General features: G+C 40.5%; 1 protein-coding gene across 5 annotated transcripts in view; it reads left to right on the top strand.

Annotated features, from left to right (window-relative positions):
* ITCH (itchy E3 ubiquitin protein ligase) overlaps positions 1-17588 on the top strand; it is a 55180-nt gene that overhangs the window by 24597 nt on the left and 12995 nt on the right. For all 5 annotated transcript variants that reach the window (XM_064674297.1, XM_064674294.1, XM_064674295.1 and 2 more), the window contains 12 exons: positions 487-625; positions 2582-2706; positions 3787-3924; positions 6037-6079; positions 8156-8325; positions 9465-9699; positions 10913-11008; positions 12276-12450; positions 13379-13445; positions 14909-14993; positions 16456-16584; positions 17257-17329. In XM_064674297.1, coding sequence (XP_064530367.1) covers positions 487-625; positions 2582-2706; positions 3787-3924; positions 6037-6079; positions 8156-8325; positions 9465-9699; positions 10913-11008; positions 12276-12450; positions 13379-13445; positions 14909-14993; positions 16456-16584; positions 17257-17329 — 1475 coding nt within the window. The remainder of the gene's footprint in view (positions 1-486; positions 626-2581; positions 2707-3786; positions 3925-6036; positions 6080-8155; positions 8326-9464; positions 9700-10912; positions 11009-12275; positions 12451-13378; positions 13446-14908; positions 14994-16455; positions 16585-17256; positions 17330-17588) is intronic.

Raw genomic sequence — 17588 nt, forward strand, 5'->3', positions numbered from 1 at the left:
TGTAACAGGAGGTAGTCACTGAAATATGCCTTCAGCTTTTCTGTAAGTTTGGTTTGATACAGAAAACTTCACACAAAACTCTTTTTCTTAATGATTTTCTTTTCATCAAAAGTGGTGGCAGCTTTCCACCTTCATAAGAGGCAGATCATGTTTTGAGCTTTTTAGCAAGCAAGTGTAACAAACTCTAGGAATTCTCTTGGCTGGTGATAGACAGGAGAAGGTTGTAGAGGATATTTTCTGCTTGCAACACCTGAGCACTTTTGTGGATCTTGTACTGATTATTATTAATTATCATCTGATGTTACATATTTTAGGCATTTGTGTCAGCTTTAGCATTGTCTAAAATGATCTGAAACGCAAGAACATTTTTATCCATCTAATGTGGTCTTTTCCTTGAATGTTACTGTCAGGCATCAATGACCTGACACTTGAATACTGAAGCACACCATTGAAAAATAAATTATTGGTTTTTCTCTTTCTTAACAGTGATTTCAGCAAAACTAAAAGAAAAGAATAAATGGTTTGGACCTAGCCCTTATGTGGAAGTCTCAGTAGATGGACAGTCAAAGAAGACAGAAAAGTGCAACAATACAAACAGTCCAAAGTGGAAACAGCATCTTACAGTGTAGGTTTGGTTTCATTTTCCAATTTGTTTGAGCTAAATTAATGCACCTGACAGTGGACTTGAAGGTTGTATTTTTATTTTAAGCAAAGTGTGGAATGTTACATGCCATGGAGATATTTTGGAGCAAATATAATAGAGTCTGGAATGGATATTTACAAACTATTGCATTGTGCTCAGTGTTTATGAGGGAATAAATTCTGTATTAATGTATGTGACATATCAAAGGAGCTCTAATTCTGTGAGTAGTAAGGGCAGTAAGGTAATTTAATATTTCAACAGACTTTCCCGTGCACATTTTTGTTGTCATCCTTAAGGTTACAGTTTTTCAGAAATGCTGTGGCTGAAAAGTGTAGCTGTTCTTTGTGTACCATCTTGTGTGTACCATAGCACAGGTAGTTGGCTCTGTCTTGTGCACCTCTGAACTCCAGCATAAATACAAAATTCCCAGTTAATTTGTGCTTCCAGAGTACAAAACTAACGTCAGATTCAAGATGAACACGTCTGTTGAGGTTTGCTTGGCTCAGTATTTGTGTTGTAGAGGATAGGAAGTGTGAAGCATGGGAAAAAAAGATGCACAGGTTCTACAAAATTTAATTTGATCTTTAGAATGGGACATGGAACTAACTCTGGGATAAAGGTCAGTCTTGTGCTTGCACATTGGAGGGGGACTTTTCACAAGGGCAGGTAGTGACAGGGCAAGGGGGAAAGGCCTTGAGCTGAAAGAGGGAAGGTTTAGATTGGATATTGGGAAGGAATCCTTCCCTGGGAGGGTGGGGAGGCCCTGGCACAGGTTGCCCAGAGAAGCTGTGGCTGCCCCATCCCTGGAAGTGTCCAAGGCCAGGTTGGACAGGGCCAAGAGCAACCTGGGCTAGTGGAAGGTGTCCCTGCCCATGGCAGGGGGTGGCACTGGATGGGCTTTAAGGTCCCTCCAACCCAAACCATTCTATGATTCTGTGACTTGCTTATGCTTAAATTCTAGATTATTCTTCTTGAAGCACTTGGACATTGCTGCCTTATTATTGAAAACCCTTTTTCTACCTATTTATTGTAATTCAGATCACTCTGAAGTTTTAGTCACTACTATTGCATTGAAAACAAATGTATTAAGAAAAGCTTATGCTTTTACATGCATATCAGTGTAGCTGAGCAGAACTTTCTTGTAGCTTTTAAAGCTTTTTTTCTTTCCTTTCTAATGGAAATGTTTGTGGCTTTGCTGTGCAAGTCCATACAGTAATACATGGGTCTGTTTTGCTCTCATTGAGCAGGAGCTGAGCAGAGACACTCCAGGCATATCAAGTTCATTGAAGATTACACTAATGCTGCTTGGAGCTTAGTGAAGGAAGTTGTTTTTAGGAAATTCTTTGGCACAGCTGCTTACATTCAGATTCAGGATAAAAAGGAAAAGTGTAATGGCTTCTTCAAATGGGGATGGACCGTGGGTTCCTGTTCTGGGAGGCTGTTGGTTGGGTGGATCTTCTGAAGGGATGGTCTGACTGGGGAAGTCTGGGCTTATCAACCATGTACAGGTGAAATTAATGAGAAAATAAACCTGTATCTGTAATACCTGTTTCTCACAATTAAAATAATTGAAAAATACATCAATGCTAGAATGTTCCTTATAGAAAAAGAGTATCAGTATTAAAAATTGCTTTGAAGTTACTGTTATGGAATTTACTATGTATTACTAGGGAGCTGCTGGAAGGTTTTCTGTAGATATTTCCCCTAAAATAGTAGTAATATAAAATGTACTCAGTCTATGAACAGCCTTGCAACAGTCTTGATTTACGTGACATACACATGACTGCACATGAGAATGTGATAAATAGAAATGGTTTGATGTTACCCCCATTTTTGCTTTGTTTTCCAAATAACTTTGTGACAGCTGAAGTAAATGGCTCAGTTCACCCACTTCCCCACCAACAAATGCCCTTACAGTGCTCAACTTTTCCTTTTCAGAATTGTCACTCCTGTAAGTAAATTAAACTTTCGAGTCTGGAGCCATCAAACATTAAAATCTGATGTCCTTCTGGGAAGTGCTGCTCTGGATATTCATGAGACACTGAAATCCAACAGTATGAAACGTAAGTACCGGATTAACAATACCCTGTAATGCTGCAGAATTTGTGAGGAATTGTCTGTTAATGAGCAGCAATGCTGTGTGCAGCCCTGTAGATGGCCCTTAAGAATCCCTTTGGGTGCTATTAGTTGATTTCATGAGCTTCCTCCTACTTTTTCAGTCATTTTTTTTGGTTATACACAGTCTGGCGTGGTGTCACTGAAAACAGGATGTTTTTCACTTTGCTGGTGTGTGCAAGAGTGAGTGAAAGGCTAATTAAAGACAAGTCTTTCCTTTTCTATAGCTTGAAAATGAGACCTCTGATATGTTCCTCGTACTAGACAGGAAATGTGTAAAGGTATTTTTGTTCTAAATAATGCCATGGGGATATACTGTATTATTTCATACATCTTAGAACTTTGGGCATTATGTGCATCCTGGGAAGCTTGAAGGAGAAATACAGGATTCTGCACACCCTGGCTGCTCTCCTGACATCTCCTGTCCTGCTGGACCTGGGTGAAAATCCCCTTGGATGTCTGCATTTGGTGTCTGACACCAGGCACCTGCTGGAGTTCACTGGGGTTTGTTTTAAACCCTTTCAGCAGGAATGTTTATTTACAGTTCTGTTTCACTGAAAACCAGTTGTTTACCCTGAATATACCATTGATCTGGAGCTATGATGGAAAATCTTCACATTCTAAATGTGAATGTCATTAGATTAGGGTGAAGCATTTAAGTCAGAAGATAGAATTGATATCTGTTCTGTATCAAGAATAAAGTGAGTTAGACTTTCTAACTCTCTATTGAGGACAGGTGCATTAATTGCTGCAGAAATGTGAGGCTCAATCTCTGCTTTAATGACAGTCCTTTCTTTAGGCAGCAACAAGCTCATGCTCCAGTTTGCCCCTTTTTGTGGAAATAATAACTTTCTACTGGCACATGAAGATGATCAGTTTTACCACACAAAAAACAATGGAGAGGCAGAGCTGTAGCTGTGGGGGTTGTTTTGGGTTATTTTCCCCCTTGACCACTGTGGCCTGTGGATAAAAAGCCCTTTTTCATGCTGTAGTAAGATGAAGTGCCCTTGTTCTCTGCTGTGTTCCAGTTGAGCAGGTGGTGGTGACGTTGCATCTCGTTGGAGACAGAGAACCAGCAGAGGTGGTGGGGGATCTGTCGGTCTGTCTCGATGGGATGCAGGTGGATCCCGAGCTCCTCACCAACGGGGAAGCCTCAGCCTCAAGAAGTAAGTACCTTTCAATTCAAGCATGCCCCTACACATCTGCTGTCCAGAGCTTTTTGTTGGGAAGCTTTAACCCAGTGTTGTAATGATAATGACAGCAGCAGTTACTGTAACTTCCTGTTTGTAGAGACCAGAAATCTCACACGGTTTTATTTGAGGTGGAGTCGTAGTTCACAGGGAAGAGCTTCAGCCTTACTGTAACAAAAACAAGATCAGCATCTCTGTTTTGTGGACTTTGCAAACTTTTATCTAGCAATCCCAAACTCTAATGAAAGTCCCTAGCTTCCTGGGTTTTAATAACATCATAAACGGAAAAATATTAACTAAGTTGGTTTGATCTCGCCATCATAGTAATAAGTATTCTGCTCACTAGGAGACATGGGCTTATATTAATTTTTTCTTAAAATAGCCCATTTAAATAAAGTTATTCATAGATTTTAGTTCCCTCTGGAGAGCTACAGAGAGGGATCCACTTCCTGTTTAGTTGGTGTCTTCGCTTTAACTGAAAAACTTGAATACATGTGAAATGTCTAATACACAAAAATAAAAAGGTAAAGAATTTTAATTCCACTGGTGCAGGACAGGGAGTGGAGCATTTCTGAGATAATTGTACATTGTGAGGTAGAACTAGACAAGAGGTTATTTCTCCAGAAGGCAGCATGGGAGGCTGACTGCTGTAGCAACCAGCTGGGCACTTAATTGGCAAGTTTTAGGCTTTTGGGTTGTAGGGTTGGGGTTTGTTTTTTTTCCAAGAACTAGAGGAAGTTACTGTGAGATTTCATCTAAGTATCATAAGAAACTTGAATTAACACACTAGCTTTGTAATCATTATTTCTTAAAGCTTTTAGTCCATTTTCTTTGCATCTTTTTAAAGGGATCAACCACATGATCTGACTGTGTGGGATTTTTCTGTAAATAAAAGCCGAGTGCTGGGTATGTGTGGGGCTGGTAGAACAGGGCTGAGATGCAGTGACAGAAATACCCAGTGGAAGTAACAAATTGACCTCTTATGCAAGACTTGATTTTCATCTGTGCTTTCTTCCATTACACAAAGTTTACCTACTGGGAAAAAGGTGGGAAAAGTTATGCAGGTAGTGGAATTGAGTCCTCTGTGCAGGTTTGGGCTCAACAGACCAAGGCAGAAGCTCAGCAGAAGGTTCTCAGATGATCAGGGGACTGGAGCCCACAAGGAGAAGGTTCCATGTTGGAGCAGTGTAACACACTGTACAGGCTGAAGGGACGTCAGGCAAATACCTTGTTTATGGAGTTGCTTTATGGAGTGACTTAAGATTTCTCTTTCTGGGATTAAATCCCTTCCATGCACAGGCCACTAACAGCACGTTATCCTGAACCTTTCCATGCCTACATCCTTGTCTTTGGCCTAGATCTGCCTGTAGTTCCCATCAGAGCTGAGAACTGATTTCTTTGTTAATGACAGGTTTAATTCTATGGAAATAAACTATTGGTGCCATCTACATGAATGAGCAGTTCTGTGCTGCATATTCAAGGTTTGCAAATGCTGGCACAAAAGGCAAATATTTCCAAGCTGGCTGAATAAGTAGTTGCAAAGCATTTGCAAATCTAGGCTGAGCTGCTGTAATTCTTTTGGAGTGCAGCCATATTTTGTACCTGCTTCAATGCCTTTATGTTAAATAATTTACTGAGAAGGGGAAGGGTTTGGGCTAGAGAGCCCCAGAAAGCAAAGCCCTCAGCCAACCAAAGAGAAGATTTTTGAGAAGTTTTTGTCCTTTCTGCTCTGTCATCACTGAAAGGGGGAGAATATGAAAAGCCAGCTCCACTTAAAGAATGAGCATTGTTTTATACTGCTACAAAGGCAACTTTATTAAACTGTGTGTGTGCTGGGGAATGTTCATACAGTCAAGTGATATCCTGGTATATCCTCCATAAGATGGAAGTGTTACCATTGGTTTAAAAAATGGTACTCACACACAGCAACATGCAAAACATACTGGCTTGAAACACAGTAGATAAGCAGCACATGGTGTCTGACCTCCACACTGGAAAGAAGTGTGAGCATTAAAGGTGCTGCTTTCCTTGGAAATCATTCCAAGTGTTGCTTATACTTCTGTTGTCTTTCTCTTCCCGGTATTTAAGGTCCTACACAGAGTGAAAGCTCCAGAGTAAGGACTGATACACGGTAAGACTTTATTCCTCTTTTTTTCTATTCAACCTTTTAGTGTTCACAGTTTTGAAAGAGGAACTGTGTGTTTTATAAAGGAGACAGTGAAAAATTTCTGAATATACCTTGCAGCAGTATCTGCTAAGATCTGAGCATGTCCTAAACAAAAATACTATATTGTTGTATATTCACATATATTGAAGTGTTTGCCATGTGAACCCCATCATCTGGCCTCAGTTTGCCTTCATACATGACTGATTTTTGGTTTTTTCCCTTCATGTTCATCTTTCTCTCAAAAAAGATAAAAAGTAAAATATATATATATTAAAAAAAAAGCCAAAACCAAACAAATAAAACCCACTGGTAAGCTGGTGGCACTGGTTATTTTTACACAGGTTTGCTTTATAGCATGGAGGTATCAGAATTATATTTAGCTTTGTTAAGATCCCAAAAGCTGTCTGGCACTTACAGTGTTTTAAGGTCGATAGGGGATTATGAGCCCTGCTGCTTGGTAGGATAAGTGTGTGACCAGCACCATGTTACTTGAATTAGTTCCCAATACTACAAGTATTTTAAGGATCTGTACAGGACACACAACATTACTGGATGACACCTGGAGTAGCCAAGTTAAATTTCAGTGGTTTTTTTAGTAGACTGTACCCTTGGCTATGTTGTCTGAAGTCTTCCCATGAAAGTTTATTTTTGTTCTGTTTGTTTTTCATGCTCCAAAGAATGTTTCTGTGCTTGGGTTTTCAGAATACCTGAGTGTGTAATAGGATAATAATAATAATAGTGATTTGGTTTTAATACCAACTGGGGGGTTGGTCATTAAAGGTCCCTTGTGAGGATCATGTAAATGATCAGGAGAGGGACTTTCTACAGGGGAATATAGTGAAAGAAAAGGGTGAATGGCTGAAACCTGGTGAAGACCTGGGCTAAAGCCCTTACAGACTGGAGACGACTAATGATTTGTACCCACTTTCATAGTCATTTACTTGGGGGTTGGTGTGGTAGGAATTACGTGCACCACAGCTGGTATAGAGCAAAAGTATGTTTGACAGTGATCCTGAGATCAAATGTACATGGTTCTACTTGGTCCTGTTAGACTTGTAATTACTTAGTCTTACCTACTGGTTTTTATTTTGTGTACATTTAAAGGAATGTCATTTTAGAGGTACTGGGCTGAAACTGTAACCTCTGGTTTTATTACTGATGACCTATGTGTTTGACCTGTAAATCCAGTACAATTTTAGTTGATTTTGCTCAGCATATTCTGAAAATAAAATTCTTTAGAATAAGTATGTAGGTACCTGTAACTCTGCTTAAAGAGCTACAAATATATCAGAATAATACTCTGCTAGGTATAACTGAACAGCACAGAATGGTCAGTATTGCTGTGTAGTTTCTTAATTCCTGTAAAGTTGATCAGCTTATATTTGTAGCTGTTGATCAAAACTGTAATGCTTAGTCCTAAATTCTCCAGCCTGTTCAAGAATCGAGTTTAGGGGTAAATTTGGTATATGTGTAAGTAAGTGTTCTAAAAATTTGAAACACTGTCTGTGTTGTGAGTGTCTGCTAGCCCTGTGGAGTGCAGGCACACAGGCTGTTCTCAGGTCTGAGCCAGCCTCTCATCTCATTAGAGACAGGTGGAACTTATGGGCAGAAATAGCTGAGCAGCAAAAGCCAAAGCCTGGACCCAAAGGCAGGTGTATTGAGATTTTGGTGACAGATGTTATATATACCTCTGTTTTACAACCTTTCCGTTAGTTGAGGTTTCATGTGCCTCAGGAGATCAGATGTTTTTACAGATGCAGAGGTCTTTAAAATTATTGTGGATGTAAGAACCTCCCTTAGTTGTGACTGTTGCGTCCTAGTGTCTTGCACATGTCTTTCCAACCCCCCTGCAAGTGTCCAAGGCCAGGTTGGACGGGGCTTGGAGCAACCTGGTCAAGTGGAAGGTGTCCCTGCCCATGGCAGGGTGTTGGAATGAGATGGGCTTTAAGGTCCTTCCCACCCAAACCAGTCTGTGATTTATAAAGTTTGATGTCATCTGTGCACTGTTAGGACACTTCTTTGTGTCTTTTCTTGCAAAAGGACTAACTCAAATGGCCTTGAAAGCTCTGAAGAAGCTGCTTCCAGTGAAAACAAGACTGTTAACGGCAGTGACTCTCCGTTACTCACCAATGGAAGCTGCAAACCTGCCAGACCCCCCAGGCCTGCCAGACCCCCGCCCCCCACTCCCCGCAGACCCCCGTCGGTGGCCGGTACGTACCTGGGGCTGCACCCCTGGGGTGAGCACAGCTCCTTGTGCTCCTCCTGTTTAACTGCATTTTGATGGGAAATTCTTTGGCAGGTAACTTCTGAAGGAGTATTTTTTAGCTTGCATATATGGTACATGTTTAATTGTTGTTACCAATACTAAAAATTTCTTGCTTCCGCATCTGCTCCGTGGTGGTTGCAGTGATCTCCACACAGAGTGGAGCTGGGGCCAGGAGAACACAGGGGAATTCTACTGCTGCACTAAAGCACCCACTGAGGCTGAGAGGGAATGTACTGCAGGACTCACAGAACTGTCTCAAGTTGTTAATATTGTGTTTTGAAATACTAGTTATTTGTTTCTACGATTCTAGTTAAATTCTGTTAATTAGCAGCACTTAAAACATTCATTACTCTTCCATGCTGATTTTTTTTTTTAAACTGTTTATTTAAAAACTACAAAACTGGAAGATCAGTAGTTCTGAAAAGTTAGTTGTTGGTTTTGGGGCAACTCCTTTACCCCCATACACTGCAATCTGTTTCAGTAGTCAAATTATTACAATTGATATATGCTGGTTGTGGATAGGATCTGCAATACAGTAAATACCTTTTAAAGATTATCCAGTGCAGTTAGTTAATAAGGCCTGACTTGTATTAAACTTCTAACCTCACCCACCAAATGGCATACAGATAAAACTGAAAACATTTAAAGAATGTATGTGTTCTCCTCCCATTGCAATAGTTTCTTTTGTGCTGTATGAAATCTTTTCCTGAAAATTTTATGCTTATCATCCCTTAAATTACTATTCCAAATAATAAGTGGAAAATAATTAACTCATCTATGCAAGGAAGTACATTTTTGTTTATCATCATTTAATGTCTACAGAATGCAAACAACAAGGTAAATATGATTTATTCTACCAGAAATATGAAAATTGTGCCATTCGTGGCAGTTCTTGGCATTTTTACAGTGAGACAGAACTGCTCTTTAGATTTTCTGTGAGCTGCAAGCAGTGGCTTTGTGTGCACTTTGAAACAGCAGGTCTTGCAGGTGTGCTTTTGTGACGTACAGCTTCTGCAATGGGTTGGTGATAAATGTCAGTCAGAAGGTTTTTCCTTTCTTTCTCTGGTGTCTCTGACATCCCAGCGAGTGCAAATGGCCCTTCATCCACGTCCACGGAGAGCGACGGGGCCAGTGCAGGATCAGTGGCAGGAACAGCCTCCAACACTCCTTCAGAGCAGAGCCCTGAGGGGGCAACAGCTGCGACCACAGCTCCTGCCACTCCTGCCCTCACCACTCCCCCCGTGTCCAGACAAGTCCAGCCAGTAAATCCTCCACCCCAGGCACTTTCCACAGTCAACCAAGGTCCTCTTCCACCTGGGTATGGCTTTCATGACTTTTTTCTCTCTGTGTGTGAGTGCTGACATTTCTGGTTTTGCTATATTTTACTTACAGTAGGTGTAACAAAACATTGATAACATCTGCCTTTTGCTGCATGACAAAATCTCCCCTGAAAACCATTTGGTGGTTTTCATAACTGTTTTGTCTGGTTGGTCTTCAAGCATTCAAGAAAAGAATTACTCTGTCAGATATTTTTGATAGTTATCATATGTTCCCATGTCAGTGAAACACAGGTTTTAAATGGTGTAGTACCTTGTGGTCTTCAAATTAGAATGAGATCAGGCAGGAAAATATTGGTACAGATAAGTAGAAGAAAAGCTACTGTGGTGTCTCCTGAAGATTTGGATTTCATACTGCAGCTCCTCATGGTTATGTTTCAGGCACATGGGGAATTGGCCAGATGGTTGGTTTGTTACCTCAAATCTCTCATTTAGATTCTAAACTTAAAAAAAAAAAAAATAAGTAAAAGTTTCTGGAGTCTGAGTGATGGAAAGTAAAAGCTTCCTGATGTGAATTGGTGAAATACCTGCCTTAATTTGCAGATAGTTGAACCAAAAGGTAGGAGAGGTCTAAATAACCTCACAGAATAACTGAAATATAAAAGCAGTCTTGAAAACGTCGGTTGTTGCTTTATCATTTTGATTTCAACAGACATGGCAAATTAGCATGTTCTTTTTTTCCCTGTGATGTTACATGTGATGCAAATACAGGGGTAAGTCATTATCCCAAATGCTGCATAGGCAGAAAATGTGAGCAGTGCCCTTATGGTGAACTCTGCATATATGTGATCACTGCAAAATGTGCATATTTTTTAGGATTTATTGAATTAATGCTACTCTAGAAGGGGATTATGATCTAAAAGTGGTTCTGTTCAACAGGTTATTAATACACTTGATACTGAATACAAAACTTCACTAAAATTATGCACCTAGACATAAATTTTAGCTTCAGTTTCCCAAAAAGTCATGTAGAATGTTTGGTTTGTTTTTTTTTTATTTTAGTTGCCACAGAATCACTGTTAATATGAACACTGTGCCACTTCTGATGCACCTCGTGAGCCAGGTGTTAGTTACAAGCATTTTATTTAGAGAGAAGCATTTTATGAAAACAGATGTTTCTCATCTCTGTGCTGTAGAGGAATGGTTGGAGTAGTTTGACCTGGAGGAATACTAAAATATTTGATCTGTTTTCAGTTGGGAGCAAAGAGTAGACCAGCACGGTCGAGTCTACTATGTAGATCATGTTGAAAAAAGAACAACGTGGGATCGGCCAGAGCCTCTTCCTCCAAGGTGAGCCAGGATCAGCCGTATGATCATCTGGAATATCTCTGGGGTTTTCAGGAACAAATTGCCTGACAGTTTACTAAAGCTAGACAGCGTGTTGGTAAATAGAAATGTGAACCCAGTGCAAATGCTGGCTCCAGGTTGTCTCTGAGGAGTACATGGTATGGAGAAGGGCTGAATGTCCGAATTCCCGTCAAAGATTAAGCAAGTGCATCTTTACTGACTGAAAAGTGGATTTCAGTTAAAGACAGTAGACACCCCCAAGTGTAAAAGAGAACCAAACCCACAGAAAAGTATTTTGGGATTGAGGTAACTATCAGCTTGAGCAGGAATGCTCTTGGTTGCCTCTTATCCTGAGGTTACTGTTCACAGGCCTTTGATCTTGTCTCAGGGTTCCCAGCTGCTCATTTACTATGCACATAGAAACCAGCTTTGGTTATTAGGCCTTTCTAGTTCCTGGCAGCAGAACAGCCTGTTTTAGTTCACAGTTGTTCTATGTTTCTTAAAAAATATAAGAAAAACACAAGAGCTATTTTGTTGCACTTCATTCATCCTCAGGTGGTTCACACAATAGACAGACAGTATTACAAAGTAAAAATGTGGAATGGGGAAAGAGCATGTTATTAAAGAACAAAAACTGGCAGACAGTCTCATAAAGGGAGCCCACTTGTCATATTTCAAAATATTTTGAACTCTTTGAGAGGATCAACTACTGTATTACTTAAACTTACTCAGAATGTTATGTTTTCTTTCAAGTTTTGTAAATAGTACCGATTTCACATGAACTGATAATTAGAAAGAAACTCAACACAAAATCAAACCAATACACCAAACCCAATGCCAAAACCTTCCTTTTCTGCCAAATCAGAGTGTGAGGGAGTCTTGCATTGAACAGCCCAAACTGCCAGGGGTTTTGCTGTGTCTTTCGGAGAAACCATAGACTTGTGTTATGGGCTGGGTGGGATGACTGACTGCAGTGATACCAACACAGTATGGCTGGGGTTTGGGCAGCTCTTAAAAGCTATTTCCAGCAACCCTAAAAGTAGAGAAAACGGAATGAGTCTGACTTTTTATAGTATGCAACAAATAAAAGCGACTCTCCTAAAACAACTTCAGCTCTGACATCATTTCAGCGGAGGGTCCAAGGGGGAAAAGCTGCTGCTGAGCCCGTGCTTTTTATTCCCTCCCCACCCTGCCTGTTGCCCTCAGAGTGCCCCTGAGCCCTTAAACTGCTGCTATTCACAACCATGGCTTGTGATTTTTTTTGCCCAAGCTGGGAGCGCCGGGTTGACAACATGGGCAGGATTTATTACGTCGACCACTTCACCAGGACGACGACGTGGCAGCGGCCGACGCTGGAGTCCGTCCGCAACTACGAGCAGTGGCAGCTGCAGCGCAGCCAGCTCCAGGGGGCCATGCAGCAGTTCAACCAGAGGTTTATCTATGGGGTAAGGACCACAGGCACCACCAGCAAGGTTAGGGTGGTTTTGGGGTTTGGGCATGTTTGTGGGTGACCTTCCCCCACAAAGACACCAGGCTTTGTTATGGTTTGTTCTTTATCCCAGTACAGTGTCTGTGTGTGTGCTGTGGCAGGGAGGGCTCACTGTAACCCTGGTTCATGTCCTTGTGATGACATGAACTAAGTGACATTACACATGCAGTGGAGTGGGGTTTAGTTGTCAGTTGAATGCAAGTGGTGTTCTGTGATAAAAATGTGTGTATGGTATCAATAAAGCCTTTGGTTCAAATCAAACTGCAGCTGAGTAGGAAGCTGGTTTATTTGTGTGGTATCTTGTATTGCCTTGGGCAAACACCTGGGAGGTAAACAAGCTCACAGACCATACATTTCTGCTCTGGGTAAAATGAACCATGCACAGTGAATGTTGTTAGGAAAGCAGGGAAATTGAAAACAATCCTTCCAGAATTTCAAATCCATTGTTTGCCTCTGATGAATAGCAGACATTAGATCACTGCAACTCATGCTGCCCGTTTATCAGGAGTGGTGAAGGTTGTGAATTTGCTGTAAGTGTGAGAGTAAAGTGGAACCCCTAAATGGTGGTAGGGAGATCTGTACTGACTGCAGGAGTGAAGTGATTTGCTTTCTGATTGTTTTGGGTGCTACTGTACTAATTTCCTCTTGCGTAGGCAGGGCCACCAAACAAAGAATAATTATTTCTTGGCACTGTAGTTAATTAAGCATGCCAAGGGTCGGTAAAATAGATCTTCTCTGGGGAGAAAAAGAAATTATTGGCATCTTTGCTTATGTGTAATGTTAACAAAAATGCATGTAATTCAACAGTTCAGGATGGCTATGGCAGAACATCTGGAAAGCAAATGACTAGTCATTAATGCCTCATTTGTTTGTGTGACTTGCAGAACCAGGACTTTTCATCCACACAGAACAAAGAGTTTGATCCTCTTGGCCCTCTGCCACATGGATGGGGTAAGGCTGACTTGAAAGTGGTTTGTAATGCAATGTAATTAAACATTAAAGCATACTTCTGCCAAATTATTTGTCAGCTGTTCTAGGCTAGTTTTAAAAATTAAAATCTGGATTAAAAATATTTTAAAATTAGATCTAGTCAAATGTGCTGTTAAAACAGAGTCCTGACAAGGATATGCCATTTCAAAGTAGATTAGAAACTATAAAGTATTTTGGTTTACTCCCTGTAATGAGCATAATAGTTTCTTTCACACTGTCATCCTTTTATGCCTTTTTTTGGGCAGGATCCCCCCACTATCCTGTTCTTGCTAAAAGAGGCTCCAAATCCTCTCTAAATCAAACTGCCAAATTCCCTTTCCAAGCCAATTCTTGGAGAGTTTTGTTGGTCTGAAAATGTTTTTTATAATGACAACTAACCCCTTCTTGACTTGCCCCTCTCCCTGGAATGAATCTGTTCTTGTACTTTACAGGGTTGAGAATTTACAATTAATATAAATCTGGGTGAGGTATAGTCCAAAAATGAAAATGTAAAACTAATTTCTGGCGTGACTGTCAAGTAGATATAAGAATTCAAGTTTTATGATACACAAGCAAAGCTCTCAATTGTGGAATTTTAAAGCAAGTAATTACTTGGCAGAGTTGGAGCTGCGTTTTTGGCTCATCTGCCTTTCAAACAGAACTATTTGGATTTTTAGTCCTGGTATTGATGCAATTTCATGCCATAAAACTGTTGTTCCCCACACTTATGCTGAGGTACATTACCAATATAGTGTTTCAAAGGAAGGTCTTTGGGCTGACATTGTCCAGGCAATGGCAAAACTGAGTTTCCACATCATGTGGAATTCTGTTATAGCATAATTCCATGGACAAGTATCTACTTCCAGACTTCTCTTGGAAACTGAAGCTTTTGACCTGTGGTAGTCAGATTTTTCTCATTTTTATAACTTGTTTCTCATGCAACACTAAATAGAAATGGCACGAACTGCAGAATGGTACAGAAGAGCAAGCTGGAGCATTCCTCCTAAGCTTTGTTGAACTGTGGGCATACTTTAATCTATATGAGAGAAAATATAAACGGGGTTTCTTGGAAACTGCATTGACCATTTTTCATCCCCTGCTCTAATTTGGACACGAGGCCCTTGTACTGTCTCGATACTCGTGTCTACATCTGTTCCCTGTTCTGTTTGCTGTCTGTGTTGCTTGTCAGGAACATCACAATATTCGATGCAGCTGGAGTTTCCTGTGGACAAAACAGCTCACACTTGTCCTTTTTTCCAGTTAACTTTTCCTGCAACTGAAAAATACATAACACAATAAGGAATAAGGTCAATGACAGTGAAAAGATGTTGGATCAGAGGAGGTGCAGAGAAACCTATGGCAGGGCCTGGTGATATCATTTGTTTGATGTAGTCTCAGCAATATGTGAAGTGGTACTGACATTTTTTCCCTCTGCATCTTTTCAGAGAAGAGAACTGACAGCAATGGCCGAGTGTATTTTGTCAATCACAACACACGGATCACTCAGTGGGAAGATCCCAGGAGTCAGGGGTGAGAAATCAGTTGGATCTTCTTATAAGTCTGGAATGAAAATGTAGCAAAGTAGTGGGACTGGGAGGTGGGAAGTGCTGCCCACAGGTGAGGCGTGGACTGTGCCACACAAATGTCAGACAGCTCATGAGAAAGGTAAAAGGTATTAACCAAAATGGAAACTGTCACAGTATTACTTAGTAATACTACAATTACCAGGGAAGTCTTGGTCAACAGCAATAAGCTCATTCCCCAGAAGGACCTTTTGCTGTTTCTATAAGTAATCCCATATGTCTCAGCATTGTTGTTGTTGGAGGAGGGAGAGATTTCTCTTGTATGGTGATGGGATAGTGCAGAGTCCTGAGTAAGACTTTGCTTGTTTCCTAGACAGTCACAGAATCATAGAACCAACTGGGGTTGGAAGGGACCTTAAAGCTCATCTCATTCCACCCCCTGCCACAGGCAGGGACACCTTCCCCTAGCCCAGGTTGCTCCAAACCCCGTCCAACCTGGGTAAGAGACAGAATGAAGACAAACCTAAGAAACTGCAGCACCCCTTCTCACACCTTTTTAAAAAAGGAGGGGAAAAAAAAAAAAAAGACACAGAGAAAAAGCGCTGGAATTCTGTTTATTTTGGACTCTGCCATTCAGAGTCTTTGAGGTAAGGAATGGAGGCAGGAAGCTGAGGGTGAACTGTTCAATCCTAACTCCTGTTTGAGCTGAAAAATTCCATTTGGTGAAGCAACTCCATCTGTCCTTCAAGGAGAAGAAGGGGAAGGGGAATAGCCTAGTATGTGTGAGGGATAATAACTGTATCCAGGGATAACTTTTCCTGCCCAGTTACCTCTGCAGCAGCTGAGTCTGGAGAACACTGTTGCTCTTAAAGCAACCCAACAACCCACTGTTTAGGATGCACAGTCAGGACCATGGACCTACACGGTTCCCTGCTTGTGGAGGGAAGTCACTGTGGAGCCCTTTGCAGGGACCCTACTCAGATCTTCCAAATACATTTTGTTTATACCAAAATTGAGTTGGAAGTTGTCAAAAAATTATGCACAATCAGTATTTACATTTTCTTTTAATTTTGTCATTCTGAAACACATTTTTGGCTGCTGTCATTATACACAAGATACCAAAAGCCACTTATTAAAACAGTGTCACTTTTGGAGTAAAAACATAATAGTTAGAAGATAAAATTCTGTTGTTTGTGGAGGAAACAATGACACCTGGCTTACATTTTCCCCTTAAGTTTCTTTTATTTCATGTAGTGCAACCAAATGAGCTAATGTTTACTTCAACAGTCACTTTGGTCTAATTGGGAGCTGACTGCAAATTGAAGAGGGTGAAAAAAGGCAGCATAAATATTGAATGGGAAGTTCCTCAATCTGTAGGTTTTCTAGACCTGCCAGAATTTTTACTGTCTCAGGTGTTGTTCAACTGACTTTAAGTTGATGTGTTACCATGTTTTTTCTTGTGTCCACAGTCAGTTAAATGAGAAACCCTTACCAGAGGGCTGGGAAATGCGATTTACTGTGGATGGAATTCCCTATTTTGTGGATCACAACCGCAGAACCACCACGTACATAGATCCCCGCACGGGCAAGTCTGCTCTGTAAGTGGGCTTAACTTTATACCAAGCTTTCAAAAGTGAAGTTTAGCACACATCATTTTTGAAAGGTTTATTTTTTTCCTCTTACTACATTTCTAGGCAGAAAGTTTTACATGTAGCAATGCTTCTTAATTACCTGGGCTTTTTCATGCACTGATGATAACTCCCTGGAGAAGGCAGAGTTCTGAACGCTTAGAATCCTTCTTGACAAGTAGTGTGTGAGATTTGAGGGTAATGCAGGAGCTGCATCTGTCCTGTTGATGACCAAATCCTTTCCTTACACCTACTAGTCTTTCTCTTTAAAAATACACTCCACCCTTTCTTTCTTTGATATTTTTTTTTTAGGAGTAAAGTTAAAACCGATATTTAACTCCCAACTTAAATTAACTGTATGTCATCACATCCTTATTGTTATAGACTTTTTTACAGGTAAAATTTAGATATTGTTTAAAACATACAATGTGTGCATTTCACAATTGACAAAGGAAGATTTATTTATTTTTTTTTAATTTAAAGCCAAGAAAATTACACCCCAAAATCAAAAATTGTGACTAAGAATGTCCCAACTAGATAGCCAACTGAGGCATACAGCTGTATAACTAATACATTTGCAGGCTTTTACTTTGCTTACAAACACACTTGTGAAATGCATTCCCCCCCTCCTTTTGGTTCCAGAGACAACGGGCCCCAGATAGCCTATGTGCGTGACTTCAAGGCCAAGGTCCATTATTTCAGGTTCTGGTGTCAGGTATGGATCCATTTCTTGGGATTTCTTGCATTTTTGGGTTGTGCTTACATGCTTTAAATGCTTCAGTGCCTTGCAAATACACATAATCAAACTCCTTTAAGCTTAAGGATGAGTTAAATTAGGAGGGAGTAAACACAGGACTTGTGTAAACTCATGGAAGCTTTAAAGCGAGGTAAGCTATGGCTTTAAAATGTTTTAGAATAAAGGAAAAACTCAATTTCACTACTGCTTTTGAAGTGGTGGGTTTCTGAATAGTGTT

The sequence above is a fragment of the Pseudopipra pipra genome, chromosome 17 (assembly GCF_036250125.1).
Source record: "Pseudopipra pipra isolate bDixPip1 chromosome 17, bDixPip1.hap1, whole genome shotgun sequence".
NCBI lineage: Eukaryota > Metazoa > Chordata > Aves > Passeriformes > Pipridae > Pseudopipra > Pseudopipra pipra.